This window comes from Anomalospiza imberbis, chromosome 9 (genome assembly GCF_031753505.1).
Source record: "Anomalospiza imberbis isolate Cuckoo-Finch-1a 21T00152 chromosome 9, ASM3175350v1, whole genome shotgun sequence".
Lineage (NCBI taxonomy): Eukaryota > Metazoa > Chordata > Aves > Passeriformes > Viduidae > Anomalospiza > Anomalospiza imberbis.
The window spans coordinates 26,626,520-26,645,819 of record NC_089689.1 but is presented as its reverse complement, the minus strand read 5'-3'; the positions used below and the strand labels follow the sequence as shown (position 1 = coordinate 26,645,819).

At 49.8% G+C, this 19,300-nt stretch overlaps 1 protein-coding gene across 4 annotated transcripts in view; it reads left to right on the top strand.

The window, feature by feature from the left end:
- The window catches only part of SSBP3 (single stranded DNA binding protein 3), a 56,218-nt gene extending 37,484 nt beyond the window's left edge, over nt 1–18,734 (top strand). For 2 of the 4 annotated variants that reach the window (XM_068198831.1, XM_068198833.1), the window contains 13 exons: nt 483–572; nt 9,134–9,193; nt 11,082–11,148; nt 11,256–11,332; nt 14,174–14,238; nt 14,338–14,386; nt 14,583–14,618; nt 14,804–14,858; nt 15,274–15,344; nt 16,066–16,144; nt 16,343–16,371; nt 16,578–16,679; nt 17,244–18,734. In XM_068198831.1, the coding sequence (XP_068054932.1) occupies nt 483–572; nt 9,134–9,193; nt 11,082–11,148; nt 11,256–11,332; nt 14,174–14,238; nt 14,338–14,386; nt 14,583–14,618; nt 14,804–14,858; nt 15,274–15,344; nt 16,066–16,144; nt 16,343–16,371; nt 16,578–16,679; nt 17,244–17,273 (810 nt within the window). In that variant the 3' untranslated portion in view covers nt 17,274–18,734. Of the gene's footprint in view, nt 1–482; nt 573–8,280; nt 8,362–9,133; nt 9,194–11,081; nt 11,149–11,255; nt 11,333–14,173; nt 14,239–14,337; nt 14,387–14,582; nt 14,619–14,803; nt 14,859–15,273; nt 15,345–16,065; nt 16,145–16,342; nt 16,372–16,577; nt 16,680–17,243 lie in introns of all 4 variants that reach the window. The other 2 variants (XM_068198834.1, XM_068198832.1) reach the window with 2 other exon arrangements.
- Nucleotides 18,735–19,300: the final 566 nt, after the last annotated feature.

Here is a 19,300-nt window from a genome sequence, read left to right as displayed (position 1 = left end):
GAGGGGGGATGTGACTCCACAGGTTGAATGCAATGAATTTGGAAATTAATAATAAAGCCTTGGCATGTTGGTGAGGTCAGGGAAACATAATTGTCAAAGGACAGGGCTAAACCAGCGAGCATGGTGGGGTGGTGGGAGAGAAGCATTTTAAAGCTTTCAAACAGCTTCTGCCTAAAATTACACATTGGATGTGTAATTTGCTCCTTGGTGGATTAACAAGACTCAGTGCCCGGGTAAATGAATAAACAAACCCCAGAATCATCTCCAGGTTCTGTGTGGCCATCTCCTCCGTGGGTGAGTCACAGAGGCAGGTGTCCCTCCAGCTGCGAGCATCCTCTGCCGGTTCCTGCACAGGGGAAGATGCTCAGGGCTCCAGAGATACAAGGCCGATTGGCTCAGTGGGACGTGGCAGGAGAGGTGGCATTTTTAACCTGCTTTTGTCATAACTCTGACCATGTTTGCCTTGGTTTTGTTCCCTGCAGAGCGCAGCTGCTGCCCCGAGTCCCGTGCTTGGAAACATTCCCCCGAATGACGGGATGCCCGGGGGCCCCATCCCGCCCGGGTTCTTCCAGGTAGGCTGCGGCTCCTCCCGGTGCTCCCTCCACACCGCGCACGTGTTTGCTTTCGCTCTGGGTGTCAGCGCTGTCGTGCCTGTGTTTTGTTTGGTGTTTTTTTTCCCCAAGAGGATGCTAGGGAAGCAGCATGCCTGCACAGCTGACCTGTCTAGGAATAACTCGTGTTGTGCTGTCCTTCCACATTTGCTTTCTATCTTTTGTGGCCTTAAAGCAAATTCCTTTTTCACTCGAAGAGGTTACTGTGTATTTACAACCAATGTTTTTTTTCCAAACTGCTTGGTTTGTGTTTGGGTTTGGATTGTATTTGTTCTCCGGTCCTAACAGACGTGTATAATTGAAAACATTCTGGATTTTGATTCCTGAAACTTTTTCCCCCTCCTCTGGTTAACCACTTGATTTTTTCCAAATGCAATCACTGAATGCATTAACAAACCCTGGCTGCGGCTGCAGGCAGGAGTGGGCTCCAGCCAAATCCCTGAATGCCGTGGAGGCACCTTGTAAGCAAATACCCTGCAAAGTCCCCAAAGTCCCCTCGCTCCTTCCTTATCCCACAACAAGCTCTGACAGAGGAGTGGGTAACATGTTTGGAGTGACGCTGACAGAAAGGATATTATCACCAAGCACAAAGAAAAGGAGTTTTCAAACCTCGAACCTTGGGGGTTTTTCTCAGGAATCTCTTCGCCCAGATTGAGCTGCACTGGTTTGCAGCAACATAAGCTTTTGGTGCTTTAAAATCCTCCTGCTTGAGGATGAAACACTTGTTCGTGTAAAAAATGGGATAAGAGTTGAAAGGAATATTTGTTTTGGCAAGCTGGGCTTTTTTTAATCTGGGCTTGTGATTTGTATATGGGAGAACTTCTCGGGCAGTAGACAGGCGAGCTCGATAAGGAGCTAGTGATTTATTGTGGCGATATCTGAGCCCGATATCGGCGATTGCATTTGTGTGGGAAGGGGGAGGGAGGGTCCCGTCTTTTTTTTGAGAGAGAAGGAGAGATCCCATTTCCTGAACATGCTTCTGACAAAGTAAGAATATCCGATATTGATCGGGAACCCTAAAACAGGCGGATCTCGTAGCAGCGCTCGGCAGCAGGGGGTGAAGCCAACGGCAGAGATGCAATCTTGCAGGTCATAGCTGCTGCCAGCAATCCGAGTGCCAAGCTGCTGCTTCCAACAAATGTGTCTCCCAAACGTCCTGATCTCGCCCCGCGGTGAAGCTGACTGTCCTTTGGGGCTTCTGCTTCACGCCGAGCTGCGAGGGCTGCAAAACTGGCATGAATTTAGGGCAAGGCATCGAGAGTATGGGTTGGCTTTCCCAGAGTGGGAAAGGTGAGGAAGAGGAGTCACATCTCTCCAGACTTTTACTGTTCATGCTGCTGTCTTGACTCTTCCCGTTGACAGCCTCCAAGCTGTCCCCCCTTCTTTCCTTTCTGCCCTCCTGTAGCACTTTTGCACTGAAGGTCTGATTCAGGAGCAAACAACCCATCTCAGCTCCCTGCCTCCCATGCAGCTGGCCCAGGAGCCACTGGGGAATGGGGTGGCTCAGAAGCAGGAGTGGATCCTGAAATCCCAGACAATGTAATAACACCAGGACAGGTTATGCTGCCCATCCCCGGCACTGCCAGAGGGAAGAGAGGATGGGTGCTGGTGCATATGGCTCACATGTGACATCTCAAGAGCCTGCCTTTCCTGAAAGCCCTCCAACATCTGGTTTCTCCTCCCAGCCCTCGGGATGGAAAGCAGAAGAAAAATCCCACCTTTTAACACAGTCTGAACATCGCCTCCATGAAAGCCTGTCTGATTTATTGCGGGTGCCGGAGCTCATTCCAGCTTCAGGAGATGCTGGAGAGCAGCTCTTGCTGGAGGCTCAGTGTTGAGCCAGTCACAGCTTGGGGATAATTTCCTATCTGTAGGAGATTAAAATGCCTAAATTCAGAGGGCAAAAAACCAAAAAGGTCACAGAAGATAGAAAGGACTTCTCCCCAGCCCTTGGTATGCCAGCCCTGGGAGTGAGTGAGGTGGTGCCATCCTCATGCCAGGAGAGGGCTCAGGGGTTTTCAGCACCTTGCTCTTCTGCACCAGGGACCTGCAAGGGATATCCCCAAGGGTAGCAGGCATGGGCAGATAGGTTTTGAGAGGATTTAGAGAGCTTGATCAGGTCCAGGCATGCTGGGGAGTCACACAGGGAGCTGAGGACTGAGTCACCAGCAAAGCCCAGGTAGCAGAAACTCTGCACTGCCACCCTGGGGGTGCATGAACCACCCCCCGCCCTGCATGTGAGGATGTCCACTGCAGGCATAGGGAAAAAAATTATATGGACCATTTCTGGGATTCTGGAGCCTGAACACGTGTGAGTGAGCTTGGAGGAGAAGGAGTGCTCCAGGAAAGGGAGAAGCAAGGAGGACTCCAGGCTGCAGTGCCCTTCAGGTCAGGGGCCAAGGGAAGTGCAGCCTGCAGAATCTCCCAGAATGATGGGAAAGGAGAGGCCCGTGGCATTCTTGGGTTGCTGGGGCATTTCATGGTGCCAGCCAGCGGCACAGCATCGGCTGCGCTCCGGACAAAAGGTTGTCTGGGTTGACGGCCAGCATGGGTAGATGCTTTTATTTAAATCTCTCTCTTTGTCCCGTTGAGATGAGCAAACAAACCCTCTGCTCATCCTCCTAAAGGTCATCAGAGGCGTTCCTGCTTTTGTTTTGAAAGCTGGATTGATGCCGGGGTGCAGATCCCTCACAAGAGGGATGGGGGCATGCCAGGGAAATACAGGAAGGAAAACAAAAATTGAAAGCAATTAATACCACACCTTTATACCAGTAAACAAACGGGGGGCCGAGTCAGCAGCCCCCCCCAGCCATGCCTGCTGTCCCCAGCGCAGAGTCCCCGCGCCGCCCCGTACCCCGCGCTGATGAAATGGAAAGTTGACCATAAATCAATGTCGGCGCTGCGTTAGCTATGCATCAGCGGCTCGGCGCCGAGATGCACCAAAACAAAGCACCGGCTGCTCCGTGTTCCCACACTGCCCCCTAATGCAGACAGACCTCGAGAGCTGGGGAGGACGGGGGCTCCAGAGCCCGGGGGGCTCCCCCCACCCACATCCCCTGCCCTCCCCACCTCTCCTCCCTGCGTCCTGGAGACCTCCCCCTTTGGGTGAGGTCGCCCGTGGGGTGAGGATGGTGAAGCCAGGGACAATAGGAAGGGGTCCATGTTGTCCTGCTCCCTCCTTGGATGCCACCATTTTCCCCCTGCTGTCCTGATGTCTCAGTGGGATTTCCCACTGCTCGGCGGGTGCCACCAGCTCGGGCCAGCCAGTTCCAGTGAGGCAGCACGAGAGCCCTAAAACCAGGCTGCTCTTCCCAAAATCAGTGGGTAGAACTTGGTACCAGCCTGCAACAGGCAGGGTTTGAAGGAAGGTAGCCTCCAAGCTGGAGGAAAGGAAAAGCAAGCATCAGAGAAAGTTTTTTTCTGGAAGTTTAGTAGGATGCCCGAGGCTTTTGTACCGAGCGTCTGGAGCATATGGTGGGATTTGCAGTCAACTTTCTCTCGGGTGCTCCAGCCAGATGGAGGTGACTGTTCTTGGCTCTGGCTGACACGGGTTTGTTTCCTGAAGAGCTTGTGTTAAACATATTCCTTAAAACCAGGCTTCTGCAGTTGGGAGCCCCAGCTGCAGGCGAGGCAGAGCTCCTGCCCACGACTGCCTTTCGCTGTCTGCGGGGGGAACTTGGCCCGCCTCGCCTCGCCTTGCCTTGCTGCCTTGCCTTGCCTTGCCTAACCTCGCCTTGCTTTGCCTTGCCTTGCTTTGCCTTGCCTTGCCTTGTCTAACCTCTCCTGGCCTCACTTTGCCCTGTCTCGGGAAGGTCCTCACCGAGCACCACATGCTGGAAGTCAACCGGGGTCTTTCTCTTTGAAGGCAACTGGAGCATCTCTCCTAAAGGCTCCTTCAGAGATAGCTCTTTTTTTCCTTGTCAACCTGCAAAACATCTCTCTCCTTCAGTAGAAATAAATCTCCTCTCCAATAAACCCAGGCATGGCTTTAATTAATATCCATCTAATTTATTTTAGTATTTTCTAACGTCAAAACTGGCAGGCAGGGGCAGGTATTTTAAACACAAGATGCCTCCCTATTGCTAACTCGAAACCATCGGTGTCTCGTGGCAGTGATGCTTTGCCTTCTCGTACCATCCTGCCTTGTTCTGCCACCCCCAGAGGTGCTTGAAAATGTTTTTAAATAGCAAAACTCCCCCATTAGCTGAAAGTATGTAGCCCATAAAACATGATCCATTTGTGGTGAATTACGCTGGAAACATAAATTGACACACACAGAGCTATGATCGCTCGTGCCATTTTCCATCTTTAATATTTTACAAGAAGTTTGAGGAGTCGAGCTCATGAAAGACAGAGTGGAAATAACCTGATCTCCTGGAAACTCCCTGTAGGAAGCAGCTGTGGCAGCAAACTTCGGCTGTCCGGCAGGCCAGGCTGGGCTCTTGAAGTCCCTGGAGTGTAGAGGGGAGAAATAAATGAAGCAGAGTGGAGGTTGGGGCACCGACAGCTGTTGGAAACAGTTTCCTCTAACACCATTTTAGCTGTTGGGGTTCTTTTTTGGGGTTTTTTGAGGCAGCTACAGGAAGATGAAGAATAACCCCACACAAAGAGTGTCCAGTTTGAGGGGAAAAAGGAAAAACTTGAGAGAGGATGGGGTTTCTGTGGCTGGGGAGAGTGCTGGTCTGGAGATGAGAGTGCAGCAACTGCAGAGCAGGTCCTGTTCAGCCAGCATGGCATGTCAGGGAACCGTGCCACAGGGATGCGACTCCAGGGCTGGATGGAGGGATGTGGAGGAAGCAGGACAGCATGTGTTCAGCCTCCTCCTTTAACAGGAGTAGTTAATAACTGCTAAACACAAGTTTTTTTAAGAAAAAAAGGATGTTCTGTTGGTTGGAGCCCACATGTCGTCTCTGCAAAACACTTGTCTCAACTGCCGTGATCCATCGGGATCGTCTGCTGCTCCCTCTGCAGCGAGGCAATCCCGTGCAAAAAGCCAACCACTGCAGCAGGCGTTCGCGGCCCAACACGGGTCCCAGCCCTGAAACATCTGCAAGTATTTATGGAGATAACAGCATCCAGAGAGACTGCTTTCTGACAGAGCAGGGCAGCCCTGCCGAGGGGGCCGCGGCGGTCGCAGCTTGGAGCGAACATTTTGGATGCTGCTGCACAGAAAAAGCAAGAAAAGCAGGAACATTTGAAAAAGCTGCTTTCAGCTCCTCCCTGCCTGCCAAAACGTTTGCACAAGCTGGGCGTCACCTTATCCAGAAGTGTCCTCTGGGAATGGTACCACACGGGATAATGCAAGGGCAAGGATTGCTGCGGCGCCGAGCCTGGAGCATCCCGGGAGCAGCCTTGGTGTCAGGGCAGGAGCACGCTCCAGAGGATGCACTCAGCAGCACAAACAACGGATGCTCTCTGGGTCCAGCTGCCGCAGGGGATTTTTCTCCGCTGGAAATGCTGCTGTGTCTCATAGATGCTTTTTCTCCAATAATCAAACAGTGTCTGCTCTCCAGCTCTAAGTGCAGACTCCAAGCATCACCTTCAGGCCCAGCCAGGGTGCCTTCAGGTGGCCGTGTCCCCCATGTGTTTGGTACCTGTTCACCCCACACCCTCACCTGCTGTGGGATATGAGGGAAGGGCATCAGAACCTGGACAGCAATGACCCCCTCCTGCAGCACAAGGCAGGCATTGTGGAGGACACTGGCTCTTGCACTGATGGGGCTTGAGGTTTGGCCTCTGCCCGCCCTGGTTTTTACCTTCCACTTGGTTTCATCACTCATTCACCTCTTCTGATCTTCCCTACCCCAAATCTTGCAGCTGAGATGTGTAGGAAGGGCTTTGGGGGTGTCCAGACCTTACTGGGGGATGGTGGGAGGTGTCTGTTGCCCCTGCTGCACTTTGCATTCACAGACAGAGTTAGCAACTCAGAAGCAAAAATAAGTCAACTTCCATGCCTGGAGAGGACTTCTGCTAAAGGAGGTTGATGCTGCAGTTGGACCTCAGAGGTTTGTCTTCTCCGCTCTGGTGGGACATGGATGGAGAAGGCAGTGGGGAGGGTTGTCTTGAGGTGCTGTGACCTCGTCCAGATGAGGTTGGCCAGGAACTAAGGGCAGGGGCTGGTTCCTTTTGGCACCTGGAAAATAAGTGGTGGTGTAAGTGGTGGGATTTCAGCGGCTGGAGCAGAGAAGCTGGCAGGAGGCTGTTGGTTTAAATCTGCTTGGCTCCATCTTGCCACTGAACCATTCAAAAAAAAAAAAAAATTAAAAAAAAAAGAAGGAAAAAAAAGAAAAAACCCACCCTCTCACTTTATTTACATTGCACTCAAGTTTCCGCTGTACAAAAGATTTGCAGGTGCAAATATGTCCTGCCTTCATTAACTTCCCCTCCCTTTTTAATTTATGTGATTTCAATTTTCCTTCCCTGTACTGTTAATTAGGGGACCCTCTAATCAGTACCATTATCACAGTGGTATTCATGTTTAGGAAAGCTGCTAAACAAATGCTTGCAAAATTGCTAAATGGCTAATTAATGTCTGTTAATTAAGAAAATTGCTCATGGTAACAAACCATGCCATTGCTGGCAGCAGCTAGAAGGCGAACACTTGTTGAAATTAGTAACGAGGCAGGTAGAGAACATCTGCTCCGGCGCCGGTCCTGGAGCCTGCCGTCGCTTCCCATCACCTACTGACAGAGCTCCTGTGCTTCCTCTACCAATTACACCTCCTTTGACTCAAAAAATACTTTTTTTTTCCCCTTTTTTTTCCTTTTCCTCACGTTAACACGCACCGGTATACTTCTTGCACCGAGCTCGCGGTTTTTCCAAGCAAATTTTCATTTTGTGCTTTTAAGGGAAATTTAAAAAAAAAAATAAATTAAAGTGGGCGTTCAAGCCCAAAATGTCAGCGACTGCTGCATTGCAGTCTTAAACCTGCACCAACTAATCTCTCCTTTTTTCCCCTAGACATCCTTTCTTTGCTCGCAAGCCATTTTACTCGCATCCTTAGGGAATCCACCTCGAGGAAGGATGTTGCATCCCTTCAGCGTGGCGGTGCAGCCCCGGTTGTGCGGGCCAAACGCTGCCCAAGCGTGAGCTGGGACGTGCTCCTCGTCCTCGGCGCTCGCTCCAGCACCTCCAGTGAACCACGGTCAAAACACAAACCCAGGGGTGTTTCCAACCTTTGGGATGAGAGAGGAAAAAAATACATTTTTTTAATTTTTTTTTTTTAGATTTTTTTTTTCTTTTTTTTTTTTTTCTTTTTTTTTTTTTGGGTTTGGGGGTAGTTTTTCTGTTTCCCCCCCAGCCTCTCTGGTCCTCTCCTGCATATTTTTTTTTCCCTCGTTGCACGCCCCTGCAAAGTATTTCCCTGTGTGTTTATCATTGCAGACTTGGTTGAACCACTGGACTGTTTACTCTCAATGTGGCCACTGTATTTTGACAGATGTTCTGATTTTGAATATATATTTTTTTCGCATATATCATTACTCATTGTTCAGCTACAAATGAATAGAAAATCAATTTAAAAAAAAAAAAAAAAAAGGAAAAAGAATTTATTTAAAACCGGGAGAACTGACTCCCCGACTGAACAGGTCCACCTGTGAATCCTTTTTTTAGCTCTTTCTGCGCTTTCATGTGCTAATCTATAACCTCCTTCTACTGTCTGACCTCACAGGGACCGCCTGGGTCACAGCCCTCGCCACACGCACAGCCTCCACCCCACAATCCTAACAGCATGATGGGACCCCACAGTCAGGTAAAGACACTAGTGATGGGTAGGGCTGTGAACCGGGACGTGCGCTCGATTTACTTCTTTTTTCCCCCTCTGTAAGCATGCTGGGCAGCGGGTACCCGCTCCCCGGGGAGCATCCCCCCGGGCACCCCAGCTCCGAAGCAAAATGTTGGGTTTTTTCCCTTTTTTTTTTCTTTTTTTTTTTTTTTCTTTCTCTCTTTTTTTCTTTTTTTTGGTGTTTTTTGGATATGCAGTTGTCAGTGGACTGAGAAGTCAATCGTGGGTATCAGACTGTTTTACCTTCCCAAGGTAGCCTGAGAAATTTAACTTGATGTGGATTTTTAAGCTTCTGTTAGTAGCAGCAGTTGTAAAAAGAAGTAACGTTAAGCCTTTCTTCTTTTTTTTTTTTTTCAGTACTTAGCACTGGGGTTTTTTGTGTGTGCGTGTCTGTATGTGCTTATTTGCCACTTTTTTTTAATATATCTCTATATATTAAACTTGCACATTATCTAACACTCAGGGTTTCCCATGCACTAATTTTAACAGCCTCACCTAGTATTGCCAATGCCAAACACGCTCTCAAACAATAAACCTACAGAGAAAATGTCTAGAAAATGGACTCCAGACACCTTTCTCTTTTTTTTTTTTTTCCCTTTTGAAACGTAACTTTTTTAAAAAGGATGTCTCCAGAAAAAAAAAAAAAAAAAAAAAGCACTGTGTACAGGCTAACCAGCGTGCGTGGGGAGTGTGCTGCCTCCCCAGGGCTCAGCCCTGACCCCCTTTTGTGTCCCCGCAGCCGTTCATGTCGCCGCGCTACGCCGGAGGTCCCCGGCCCCCCATCAGGATGGGCAACCAGGTACTGCGCTCCCGGGATTCTGGATTTCCTAGGGATAGCTGTTATTTGGGAAGGGGGGTGAGGGCCAGGTGTCCTGCAGATGCTCCTTGGGTTTGGGTGGCAAGCATCACCTGCTTGGTCCACCCTCCTTTTTCCTAGTGCCGGATCATCGGGTGTCACTTAACAACGATGGTTTAATTTTACACTGAGGTTTGGGCCTCTCCAGGGTGGAAGCAGCAGTGGCAATGTGCTGCTTTCCAGCCGTGGTGTTCCCAGCAGGGCTGCGCCATGCTGCATGCTCGCTGCCTGGCTGGATTTTCCCTGCAATCGCAGAAAATTAAAGTGGTGGAGATAATCCTGCTGCTGGGTTGACCGAGCGTTTAGATCAGCGGCGGGGTCAAGCGGGGCAGGTCACTGCTGAATTTTTTGGGTTGGATTTATCCTCTTATCCCAGCTTATACAAGGGCAGTTTGTTTCTGGCCTTGCGGACGGAGGCTTCCACCCCACGCCCTGCCTGGACGCATGCGTGGCCTTTGGTTAAGGAATTCATCTCCTTGCCAATGATGCCATGCAGATCCATAGGGTAACGGCCAAGCCAGAGGTTATTTGTAAGGGAAATTAAAGAAAAACTGTAATTCCTTTGAGTAGCAAAGGTGTCTGTTCAAAAATTATCTAGGGAGCTTGTTTTTTGGCTGTCAGCGTGATTCTTTCTTCTGTAGGTCTAATTAGCAGAAAGAGCAGGATAGTCAGGAAGTAGGATGTACCAGCTTGCTCTGGGTTTGTGCTTGCTGGATTTGAGACTTGAATCTTTGGAGTTTGCTAACTGATGCTGAGACAGCTGAGATGTAGCTGAGAAAAACCCAGAAGGGGCTAATGGAGGAGCCCCATGGCTGGAAGAGCCTTGCACCCATGGCACTGATGATCTAACGAGGTATTAATTCACTGCACCTCCTCATGGGTCAGTTTTAACAGGACCCCATCCTGCAGTGGTTCTTGACTCATCCCAAGCTCTGCTGCAGTTGAGCACAGTGAGCTGGGCAGGCAGGAGAAGCAGGGGGAACTGGTTTGAGGAGGCTGTTCCCACAGCAGGATCAAGTGTCCAGGAGAGGGTAAAGTTAATTAGAAGGATTTCATTTTTTTCCCCTCAAACATCACATAAAAAACACATGTTTGTACCTAGGCAGAGCTCAGCGAGGTTATGGTCACATCCTGAGGGACAAGAGGAATAAATAGGCAGGCAGGAAGGTCAGGCAGCAGAAGTGTAAATATCCACTCCTGCAACCCTCCTGGTTTATCTTCCTCCTGCTTCCAGCCTGCAGAAAACTTGGGATTGGGCTGATTGTGCCTCGGCACAGCCGTGTGCACCCAGGGCCTGTGCTGTGCTCCATCACGGGGATCCGCAGTGTTGACATCCAGCGTAGCAAAACTGTTTACAGTTTGCTTCCCTCAGGCAGACAATATCTGCATTTTTCTTCCCCTTTATCTGTGTGGAGTAGCCTTTGAAGCTTAAATAGCAGCATTGCCTGAGTGGAATGTGAGTTTGGGGCGGGGGCCTTGCTCTGCTGCACATGGAGCATCTCCCCAGCACAGCCAGTGAATCACTGCCTGGTTTGGCCCTGGTGCTGTGTGTCTCCAGGGTGCCATGCTGCTCCTCACCTTTCCCTGCTGGATTTGACACTGCTGCCCTGCTCAGCCCCCTGAGGTTTCTCCCGCTTTCCTAAAATACAACAGCATTTGGCCCAGGGGGAGGCGGAAACACCTTGTTTGGGGTTTAGAGAGGGTTTGCAGAAGGATGAGGGAGGCAAAGACCTGGAGGCTGTAGCAGTGGGATGGGGGATGCAGCGGGATGCAGCGGGATGCAGCGGGATGCAGGATTTACTTTTTTAATCTTGCTCCCTTGCTTTCACAGCCCCCGGGTGCTGTTCCCGGTACACAGCCATTGCTGCCCAATTCGATGGATCCCACGCGACAGCAAGGTAAACCCAGCAGAGCAGGGTCGAGCGCTGATGTTCTTAATTAGCTGTTAATTCGGGACCCAGAGTGGCTGTGGTGCTGTGTAACACCCCTGCTTTCCTCCCAACAGGGCACCCTAACATGGGCGGCCCCATGCAAAGGATGAATCCTCCGCGAGGGATGGGCCCCATGGGTCCCGGTCCGCAGGTAAGCCCGGTGCCAGAGCACATCCTACAAACCATGGGAACAACCTCCTGGGGCTCAGAGGGCTGGGAGTTCCCCCCCACGCCCTGTTCCCCCATTAGTGTTAATGTGTTTTACATTAGTCTTGCATCTGGAAATCCCTCCTCTTAACAGGAGTGAGGTCCTCAGAGCTCATTAAGGGTATTACAGCCTCCCTCCTGCCCTTCTGTCAGAGGGGATGGCACTTAGCTCCACGCCGGAGCAGCCTTTGAGTGCATTACACTGCCTGCCTGGGAAACCGTTGCAACCCTAACTGCAGGAAAGGGAAAGGAGGCTTGCATTTGAAATTAATAAATAAAAAGAAATGGCAAAGATCCCTTTAGCAAAGGGAATAAGGCTTTCCCCTGCGAGGTTCCCCTCCACCTGCCCTTCCTGCTGCCTGCTTGAGCTCTCTATTTCAGGAAAAGGGGAGTAAACTTGAAATTAAGCAGATCTGGGTTAATATATGCTGTCGTTCCGTTGATTCACTTCATGGAGTGGCTTGTTGTTGACTCACTCCTGTTTGTTCCTTCTACGAGACTTCAAAACCAGATTACCATATTTTGGTTGGAGGTTTATCCTCTCTGCATCGTCGCCTACGTGGAGTTTGTAGCGCGAGGATCAGAGTCTGTCAGGAGATGAGCGGGTGCGCTGGAGTTTTGTTTTGTTTTTCCCCTGGAGACTGTTGAGATAAGTGAATGTTGTGTAAAGAGGGAGTTGTGTCATGTCTTTAGCACCAACCTGAGGATGCTGCTCAGGGGTGCTCGGCCACGTCCACGCACCCGGATCCATCCTAGCACAGGGGACAAAAAAACTGCACGAGCATCGTTTCACAGGCAAGCCCTCCCATAGCGCTGCTGCTGTGCTTGAAATCCTCCTTTCCTGGAGGATTACACCCAGAAAGAAAAAAGAAAAAACAAAGGCATTTGCAAGCGTGGCCTGCGCCAAGGCGAGCGGCGGCGGCTTGCCCGGGGGAGGCTGCTTCCCACTTCCAGAGCTCGCCGCAAAACTTGGAAGCGGCGAGCGCGCGCTGAGCGCCGCGTGGGATGGCGGCGGCTCTGGGAGCCGGCAGGAGTTGTGAAATGTTCAGAGCTTTATTTTTGACTCCACCGTTCCCTGTGTATGTACATTAGGGAGAGGTTTTTTAAGAGGCAGCCTTTCCCTGGAGAAGCGCTGGGCTTCCCAATCTGGCACCCGCAGGCGCTGCCTCCCTGCAGCCATCCAGGAATCGGTGCCTGCGCAGGCAGCCACCAAAAATAACGACCCAGACCCAGCAGCCCCTCACACCTTGTGTGCCCAGGGCTTGTTTTCCTTTAAGCTTTGCATTGGGACCTTCCTAAATACTTCTCAAACGATTCCAGAGGGCTTCAGAACATCTAGCCAGGACATCCTGGAGTCCTGACAGCAGCTCCTTATTACACAGCAGTGATGAATCATCCCTTTCAGCTGATTGCCGCTGCCTTTTTCCCTTTGAGTCCCATTTGTAGCTCTGCAGAAGCCAGGACAGGGTTTGCCAGCATCAGTATGAAGAGGGTTTGTAGCTCTCTGGGTTCTGGTGGTGCCTTGCCCAGGTCGCTCGGCACAGCTGCATTCCCTCCTCACCCTCCCTGAGCATCTTTCTGCTGGCTTCGTTTTCCAGCCTTTCAGCTCCAATTAAAAACGCTGAGCCCTTTTTTTTTTTTTTTTTTTTTTTAAATAAGGGGCTTGATGCTGCTATTCAGTATAAATGGCTGAAATTTCTATCAATTAAGGACTTGCTGGTAATTTGTTTGGGGAAAACCCTTTTCTGCCTCTTCAAAACAAACTTTGGTGATGCCCTCAGCAGTGCACCATGCACTGGTGCACTGTAAATTCAGGTAAAAATTGACAGCACTAAAGTGTTGTACTTAAAATCCAGTTTGGAGCACTCCAAGGGGCTGTGGTGTAGGAAGTGGCCAGCCACCCCTCCTCCCGCTGTAGCAGCTTTTTCTTTAAGTGGCAGAAACACAGTCCAAAAAGATGCATTACAGAAGAGAGGGAGGTGGGAGGAGAAGAGTGGCAACGCGACCTAAATCTGGCTGCACGTCGCCTGGAGGGCACACGGAGCAAAGCACAGACCAAATGGAGCGCAGCATTCGGGGGATTCCTCTTCCTCCACTGCCTTGGGCTTGGCTTTGTACTAGAGCTGGTTTTAGGAGATGAGGGATGCAGATCTGAGGCTCCCAGTCCCAGCTAGAGGCTAAGCCAGGGAGGAATAAGGCAGGGGAGGGGGCCCAGGGGGCTGCCTGCCCTCGCCCGCTCCCCGTAGCTGCAGATCTGCTCAGGGGGATGGAGCAGAGAGATGGGGAGCAACAGAAAAACAAGCCTGGCTTGGTATTCCCTACTCCAGCAGTCATCCAGGGAGCAAGGAGTGCTCCATCTCTGGGGGAGCTCATGCAGCCTTTCCACATCCTTACACTGCAGCAGGAACCTTCCAAGTCGTGCTTTTTCTCCTCCTGCTGCCCCTGTTTTCTCCTGCACAAAGGGAAAAATCCAAAAGACTGTTGCTGGTGCTGGGGGCTGTGAACAGAATTGTCTTGTGGAGATGGGAGGGGGATGTTTTCCCTCCACAGAGAGCAGGAAGGGGGAACTTGGGGCTCAGCCTGGCTCCCATCCATATTCAGCTGCCTTTTTTTTTTTCTTTTATAAACACAATTGCCTCTTATGTTCATCGTCATTAATTTTTTTTTTAAGCTCATTTTTGCACACAGACCCGCTTGTTTTTTGTTTGTTTATTGGCTTGTTTTCCCCTTGTCTCTCTGGTGCCCCTTCCCGTTACGGTAGACTGACCCTTGGTTATCGTTGCAGAACTACGGCAGCGGCATGAGACCTCCACCCAACTCCCTAGGCCCTGGCATGCCTGGAATTAACATGTAAGGCAATCCCCACGCAGGGAGGTTTCACCACTGACTCGGGACTGTCTGCAGAAAAGCACAACATTGATTTTTTCCCCTGTTCAATTCTGTCCCCAGGGGGCCGGGCGCCGGTAGACCGTGGCCGAACCCCAGCAGTGCTAACTCAGTGAGTATCTTGGGTTGGTTGGGAAGTGTCCTGCAAATGGGATCATTCCCCATTAGCTGGGCCTTGCTAATGAGAAGGGGTTCCCCAGTCTCTTGCTGGGACTCCTATCCTGGCCAGGCTGAAGGGGCACTGGGGTTTTGGCTGTGCCCTGATGGGATCCAGCCCATGGCTGAACCTGTCTCTCTTGTCCCTACAGATCCCATACTCTTCTTCATCGCCTGGTACATACGTGGTGAGTCCTCCTGCCCCTGCTGTCTGTCCTTTCGTCAGGAGTTCCTGTGGTTTGGGGGGAGTCAGTGCCGTGGGAGGTGGCACTGGGCTGGGTTTGGGGGTTGGGAGTTGGGGGAGGAGTTTGAAAACATGGAAATGTGGGCAGTGCTCATATTTACACATTTGACACCAACTTTGTTTCTGCAGGGTCCGCCCGGCGGCGGTGGCCCTCCAGGGACACCCATCATGCCCAGTCCTGCAGGTACGAGCCCTCTGAGACCCCTCTCTTTCCAGGGCCATCCCTGCCCTGTTGATAATGACCAATTTTTTGTGGCTTTTGGCTTTCTGGGAAGTGAGTGGCATGGGCTTCTTGACTCCGGGATTGCATTTGGGGATGTTCCTACATCCCCCTGTGGTTTTGAATGCTGTGGGGCTCAGGAAGGTGAGGAATTACCTCCCCACCCTTCCCAGCCAGGAGTTGAATTATTTTTCACAGTTGAATTTCTGTGATTAAAAACTTTGTGGATATTCATTAAATACAAATTAGCCAGAAAATGGTGGTAGTTAGAGGGAATTTTGGGTGATAAAATACAAAAGAATGAGTTCAAGTGGCATAAGTTTGTTTTAATTAAGAAATGAATTAATCACCCGACTTACTGGGCTTCACTGTTTTACAGATTCAACAAATTCAAGTGACAACATCTACACAATGATTAATCCAGTACCGCCCGCAGGCAGTCGATCGAATGTAAGTCTGCTTTCTAATAATTTACATATCAGATACCATAACAAATCATAATTAACTTCATCAGTTGAGAGTAAAGCAGTTTAATTGATTTCAGCCATTTGTTACAAAACAGAAATAAAACAAACCATCAAAAAGCGATTAACTCTTGGGCGACTTTGTTAATTTTTTATGCTTATTAAGAGAGCAGCAGTCCTGCTGCTCCGGCCAAGGTGCTGGGTTTTGTGGGATATGGGCAACCTTAAATCCTGTGGAATGCTGGTTGGAATGCTGTGCTGCAGCTCTGGGTCGGCCCTCCAGCCAAATTTTATAGGGGAACCCAGAGGACCATGAGCCCCACAGCCTTGGGGGGTGATGCAGCCTCAGGATGTGCCAGGGAATGTTTAGATTGGATATTCAGAATTTTTTTTCATCAGAGGGGTTGTCAAGCATTGGAATGTGCTGCCCAGGGCAGTGGTGGAGTCACCATCCCTGGAATCGTCCAAGAAGTATGTGGATCTGGCACTTCAGGGTATGGTTTAGTGGGGGTGCTGCGTTGACTGTTGGACTTGGTAATCTCAAAGGACTTCTGCAACCTCAACAATTCAGTGATTCTGTGATACCTCCCTCCTTGCCCTGCTCCAGAGGGATGGCCGGGGCAGGGACAGTCCTCAGGAACCACCGTGGCAGCTGCTTGGGGTTGTTTTGTGGCTGATTTTGGTTTTGTCACCTTTTTCTTCCACAGTTCCCGATGGGCCCCGGCTCTGACGGCCCCATGGGCGGCATGGGCGGGATGGAGCCCCATCACATGAACGGATCGTTAGGTGAGCCTTGATGGTGCTTCATTCCCTGGGGACGCTGGCAGAGCATCCCCGTGCCTGTTCCCATCCTGGGGTCAGCCCCCAGTTCGCACCCGTGCTCAAAGCAGAGCCTTTGGGTGGAAGTCGGCGGGGCTGTGGGAGCCACAGGGCCATGGCTGCAGGCCCAGTAAGGCTCTTCTCCTTTCTCTCCCCTTTCTGCAGGGTCAGGAGACATAGATGGACTTCCAAAAGTAAGTGGGGTTGGTTGCAGGGTGGGTGTCTGGGCTCTCCCCTTCCCTCAGCACTGGGGTGCTGCTGTGACCCCGATGGATGGGGACACGGGGACCGTGACTGGGGTGGGCAGGGCTGTGCCCCGCCCCATGGCATTGTCCTGCCCCTGTGGCATTTCGGGGGGCTGTGGGGACCTGCTCACCACCTCCCCTCCCCTCTCCCACAGAATTCTCCAAACAACATAAGTGGCATTAGCAATCCCCCGGGCACTCCAAGAGACGACGGGGAGCTGGGAGGCAACTTTCTCCATTCCTTCCAAAATGACAATGTGAGTGAGTGCCTGCCTGGGGATGGGGGGACAGTCCCCGAGGTGTCCCAGCACTGGGGTGGGTGGGCTTGGCACAGTGGGTGCCTTTTGGACTTGGGTTGTGCCGTGTGGGAGCTGCTGCAGGACAGAAAAGTGGGCAGGAGGAAATAAGGCAGTGGGTGGAAGTTGGGGCTCTGTGGTGGGATGGAGTGCACAGGTGAGGTGGAGAGGAGCCGGCGCAGAGGTGCCTGCGCTGGCCTGGCCCATTCGAGGCTCCGTGGGTGGCTGCAGACATCCCTCCTGTTCTCCCTCTATTAGCAGCATATACACATGTACATGTTAATTATTTGTTTCAAATTGCATCTCGCCCCATACTGTTCTGCTGATTTTCTTCCCGGAAAAGCAAGTTGCAGCGCAGATTAGGCCCTGATAAATTGGAGTCTCCAGCATCTCCTCTCTTCCTGGTTTATTAGATCCAATTAGGTTGTTGTGTAGTCGTCATCAGCCTCCTTTTGCATCCCTCTCTTCGAAGTCCGGGGCTCTGACCCGCCTGGTTTCTCACCGTGGCTCTTGTCTCTCTTGCAGTATTCCCCCAGCATGACGATGAGTGTGTGATTTCCCTCCCCCTCCTCCTCTCCAGGATCAAGAGAGTCAGCTGCCGTTCGGAGGATCTCAACGAATTATGCAAGAAGAAGAAGAAGAAGAAGCTAGGTGTATGGGCAGGGACACGCGTGGCGGGGGCCAAAACCCCAGGTTTAGTTTCATGCAATAAAAAGGCTGAACTTTTTATTCCATAAAACATGAAGGACAAAACTTAAAATATTTCAAGACATGACAAGACCCTTCTTTGTGCAGAAGGGTTTATATATGTACATGACACTTCTTTTTGGAAACAAACGGAAGCCTCTAGCACCCAACTCCGATCTCTTTGCTTTGTTCTTTTAAATAAAGACAGAAACCGAACCTGTTGTATGTTTGTGCCGTGCGACACCAGGAAGCTAGTCTAGATATGAAATCATGTTGTCTCTGTTGTAGTCATTTTTTTAAATAAACTGGACAGTTTACAATGGTGGTTTTCGTTCAGAAGGCCTGTTTTTCTTTTTTTTTTTTTTCCTTTTTTTTTTTTTTTTCTTTTTTGTTTTGGGGGTTTTTTCCCGTGTATTTTTTGGGGTTTTGTTGGGGTTTTTTTTGTTTGTTTGCAGCACAACGCTTCCTCCTCCAGTTAACAAGATCTGCTTTGGGGAAGAGACTCCACCACCTCGTTATAAACTTGTTAACGCAGGTGACCCCTTCTAGGATCACATCCTCCAATGAATCGTGATCTTGCTCTCTGTGACTGTGGCATGCACTGTGTTAGTCTTTCCCCCTCCTCTGAGTACAAGAAGAAATCTCTTGTCCCTCCCTTCCCCAGAATCCTTCAGCTGGTTCACTGCAAAAATAAATTTTTTTAAATAATTTTTTTTAAATCCACCAAAAAAAAAAAAAAGAAAAGGTTAATCTGACCTGGGACTTTGAAGCTGTGATCTCCAGCTAACTTTGGGATTTTCTGGGGGTTTTATTTGCTTTGGGGGTATTTTGTGGGGGGGTTTCTTTTCTTTAGAGATGTGCTCTTGTCAGGATTTCACTTATCTATGATTTGGAACTGGATGGAGATATTTTTTAAGGAATTCTTGTTGTTAAAATGTAACCTTGCTATTCTGTAGGCTCGCTCTGTAATAAGAAAATAAAAATTAATGGCAAGCATCGAAGGCCCTTCCTTCTGGTGGGAGAGGAAGGGACGAGCCAAGGCGGCGGGTTGGGATCTCTGTACATGACACTACCCTGTAGTTTGGTCTTGGTTTTTCTCCAGCTCCCATTTCTGCTCCATGTATATCATATTCTGTAAAATATTCTCTCCCTTGGATTTGACCTTTGTGCGGATTATTGAAAGCATTGTATCTTGTTTCAGTGTTTTTTCTTACCTTGTAGTCTGGTTCGAAAATTACCGAGAGGGAAAAAAAAAAAAATATTATACATTGTAGTTTGTGTACGATATTTGTTGATAATGTTTTATTAAAGGGATGTCTTTTTTCCGCACCCCTTCATTGAAATGTTTTTGGGGGACATTTGGCTTGTTTTTATTATTCTGACTGCAAGACATGAGATGACAAAACAACTTTTTTTTTTTAGTGTGTAATATGAATAATTTTTTTTTTTAATGTTTGCCTTCTTTTTCCTAGGCATTTTCATTCTGCTTTACCTGTAGAAAGTCAGGAGGGACGGAAGGGCGGGTGGGATGGGGGGGTCTGAGGGTGTCAGTCTCATAGTTACAGTCAGGTTAATATTTTCCAATTAATGCAGATTTGTTGCATTGCATACCCAGGGGCTCCCCAAGGGGTCAAATTTTTACCTTTTCCACTTTACATCTTATTCAGGTGTGGGGGGTTTTTTCCTTTGTTGTTTTGTTTTTTTGTTTTTTTTTTTTTTAGTTTTTTTGTTCTGATGTGAGGAAATGAAAGGACCGGTTTTAATGTATTTTAAAATGAATAGCTAAATTATTGTCTTCATTGGTATGGGATGGTTTTTTGAATGAAACGGTTCCCCCTCCTTCTCCCCCCTCCCCCTGCTGTAATAAATATCAACATAAACATTTGATTTCCGTG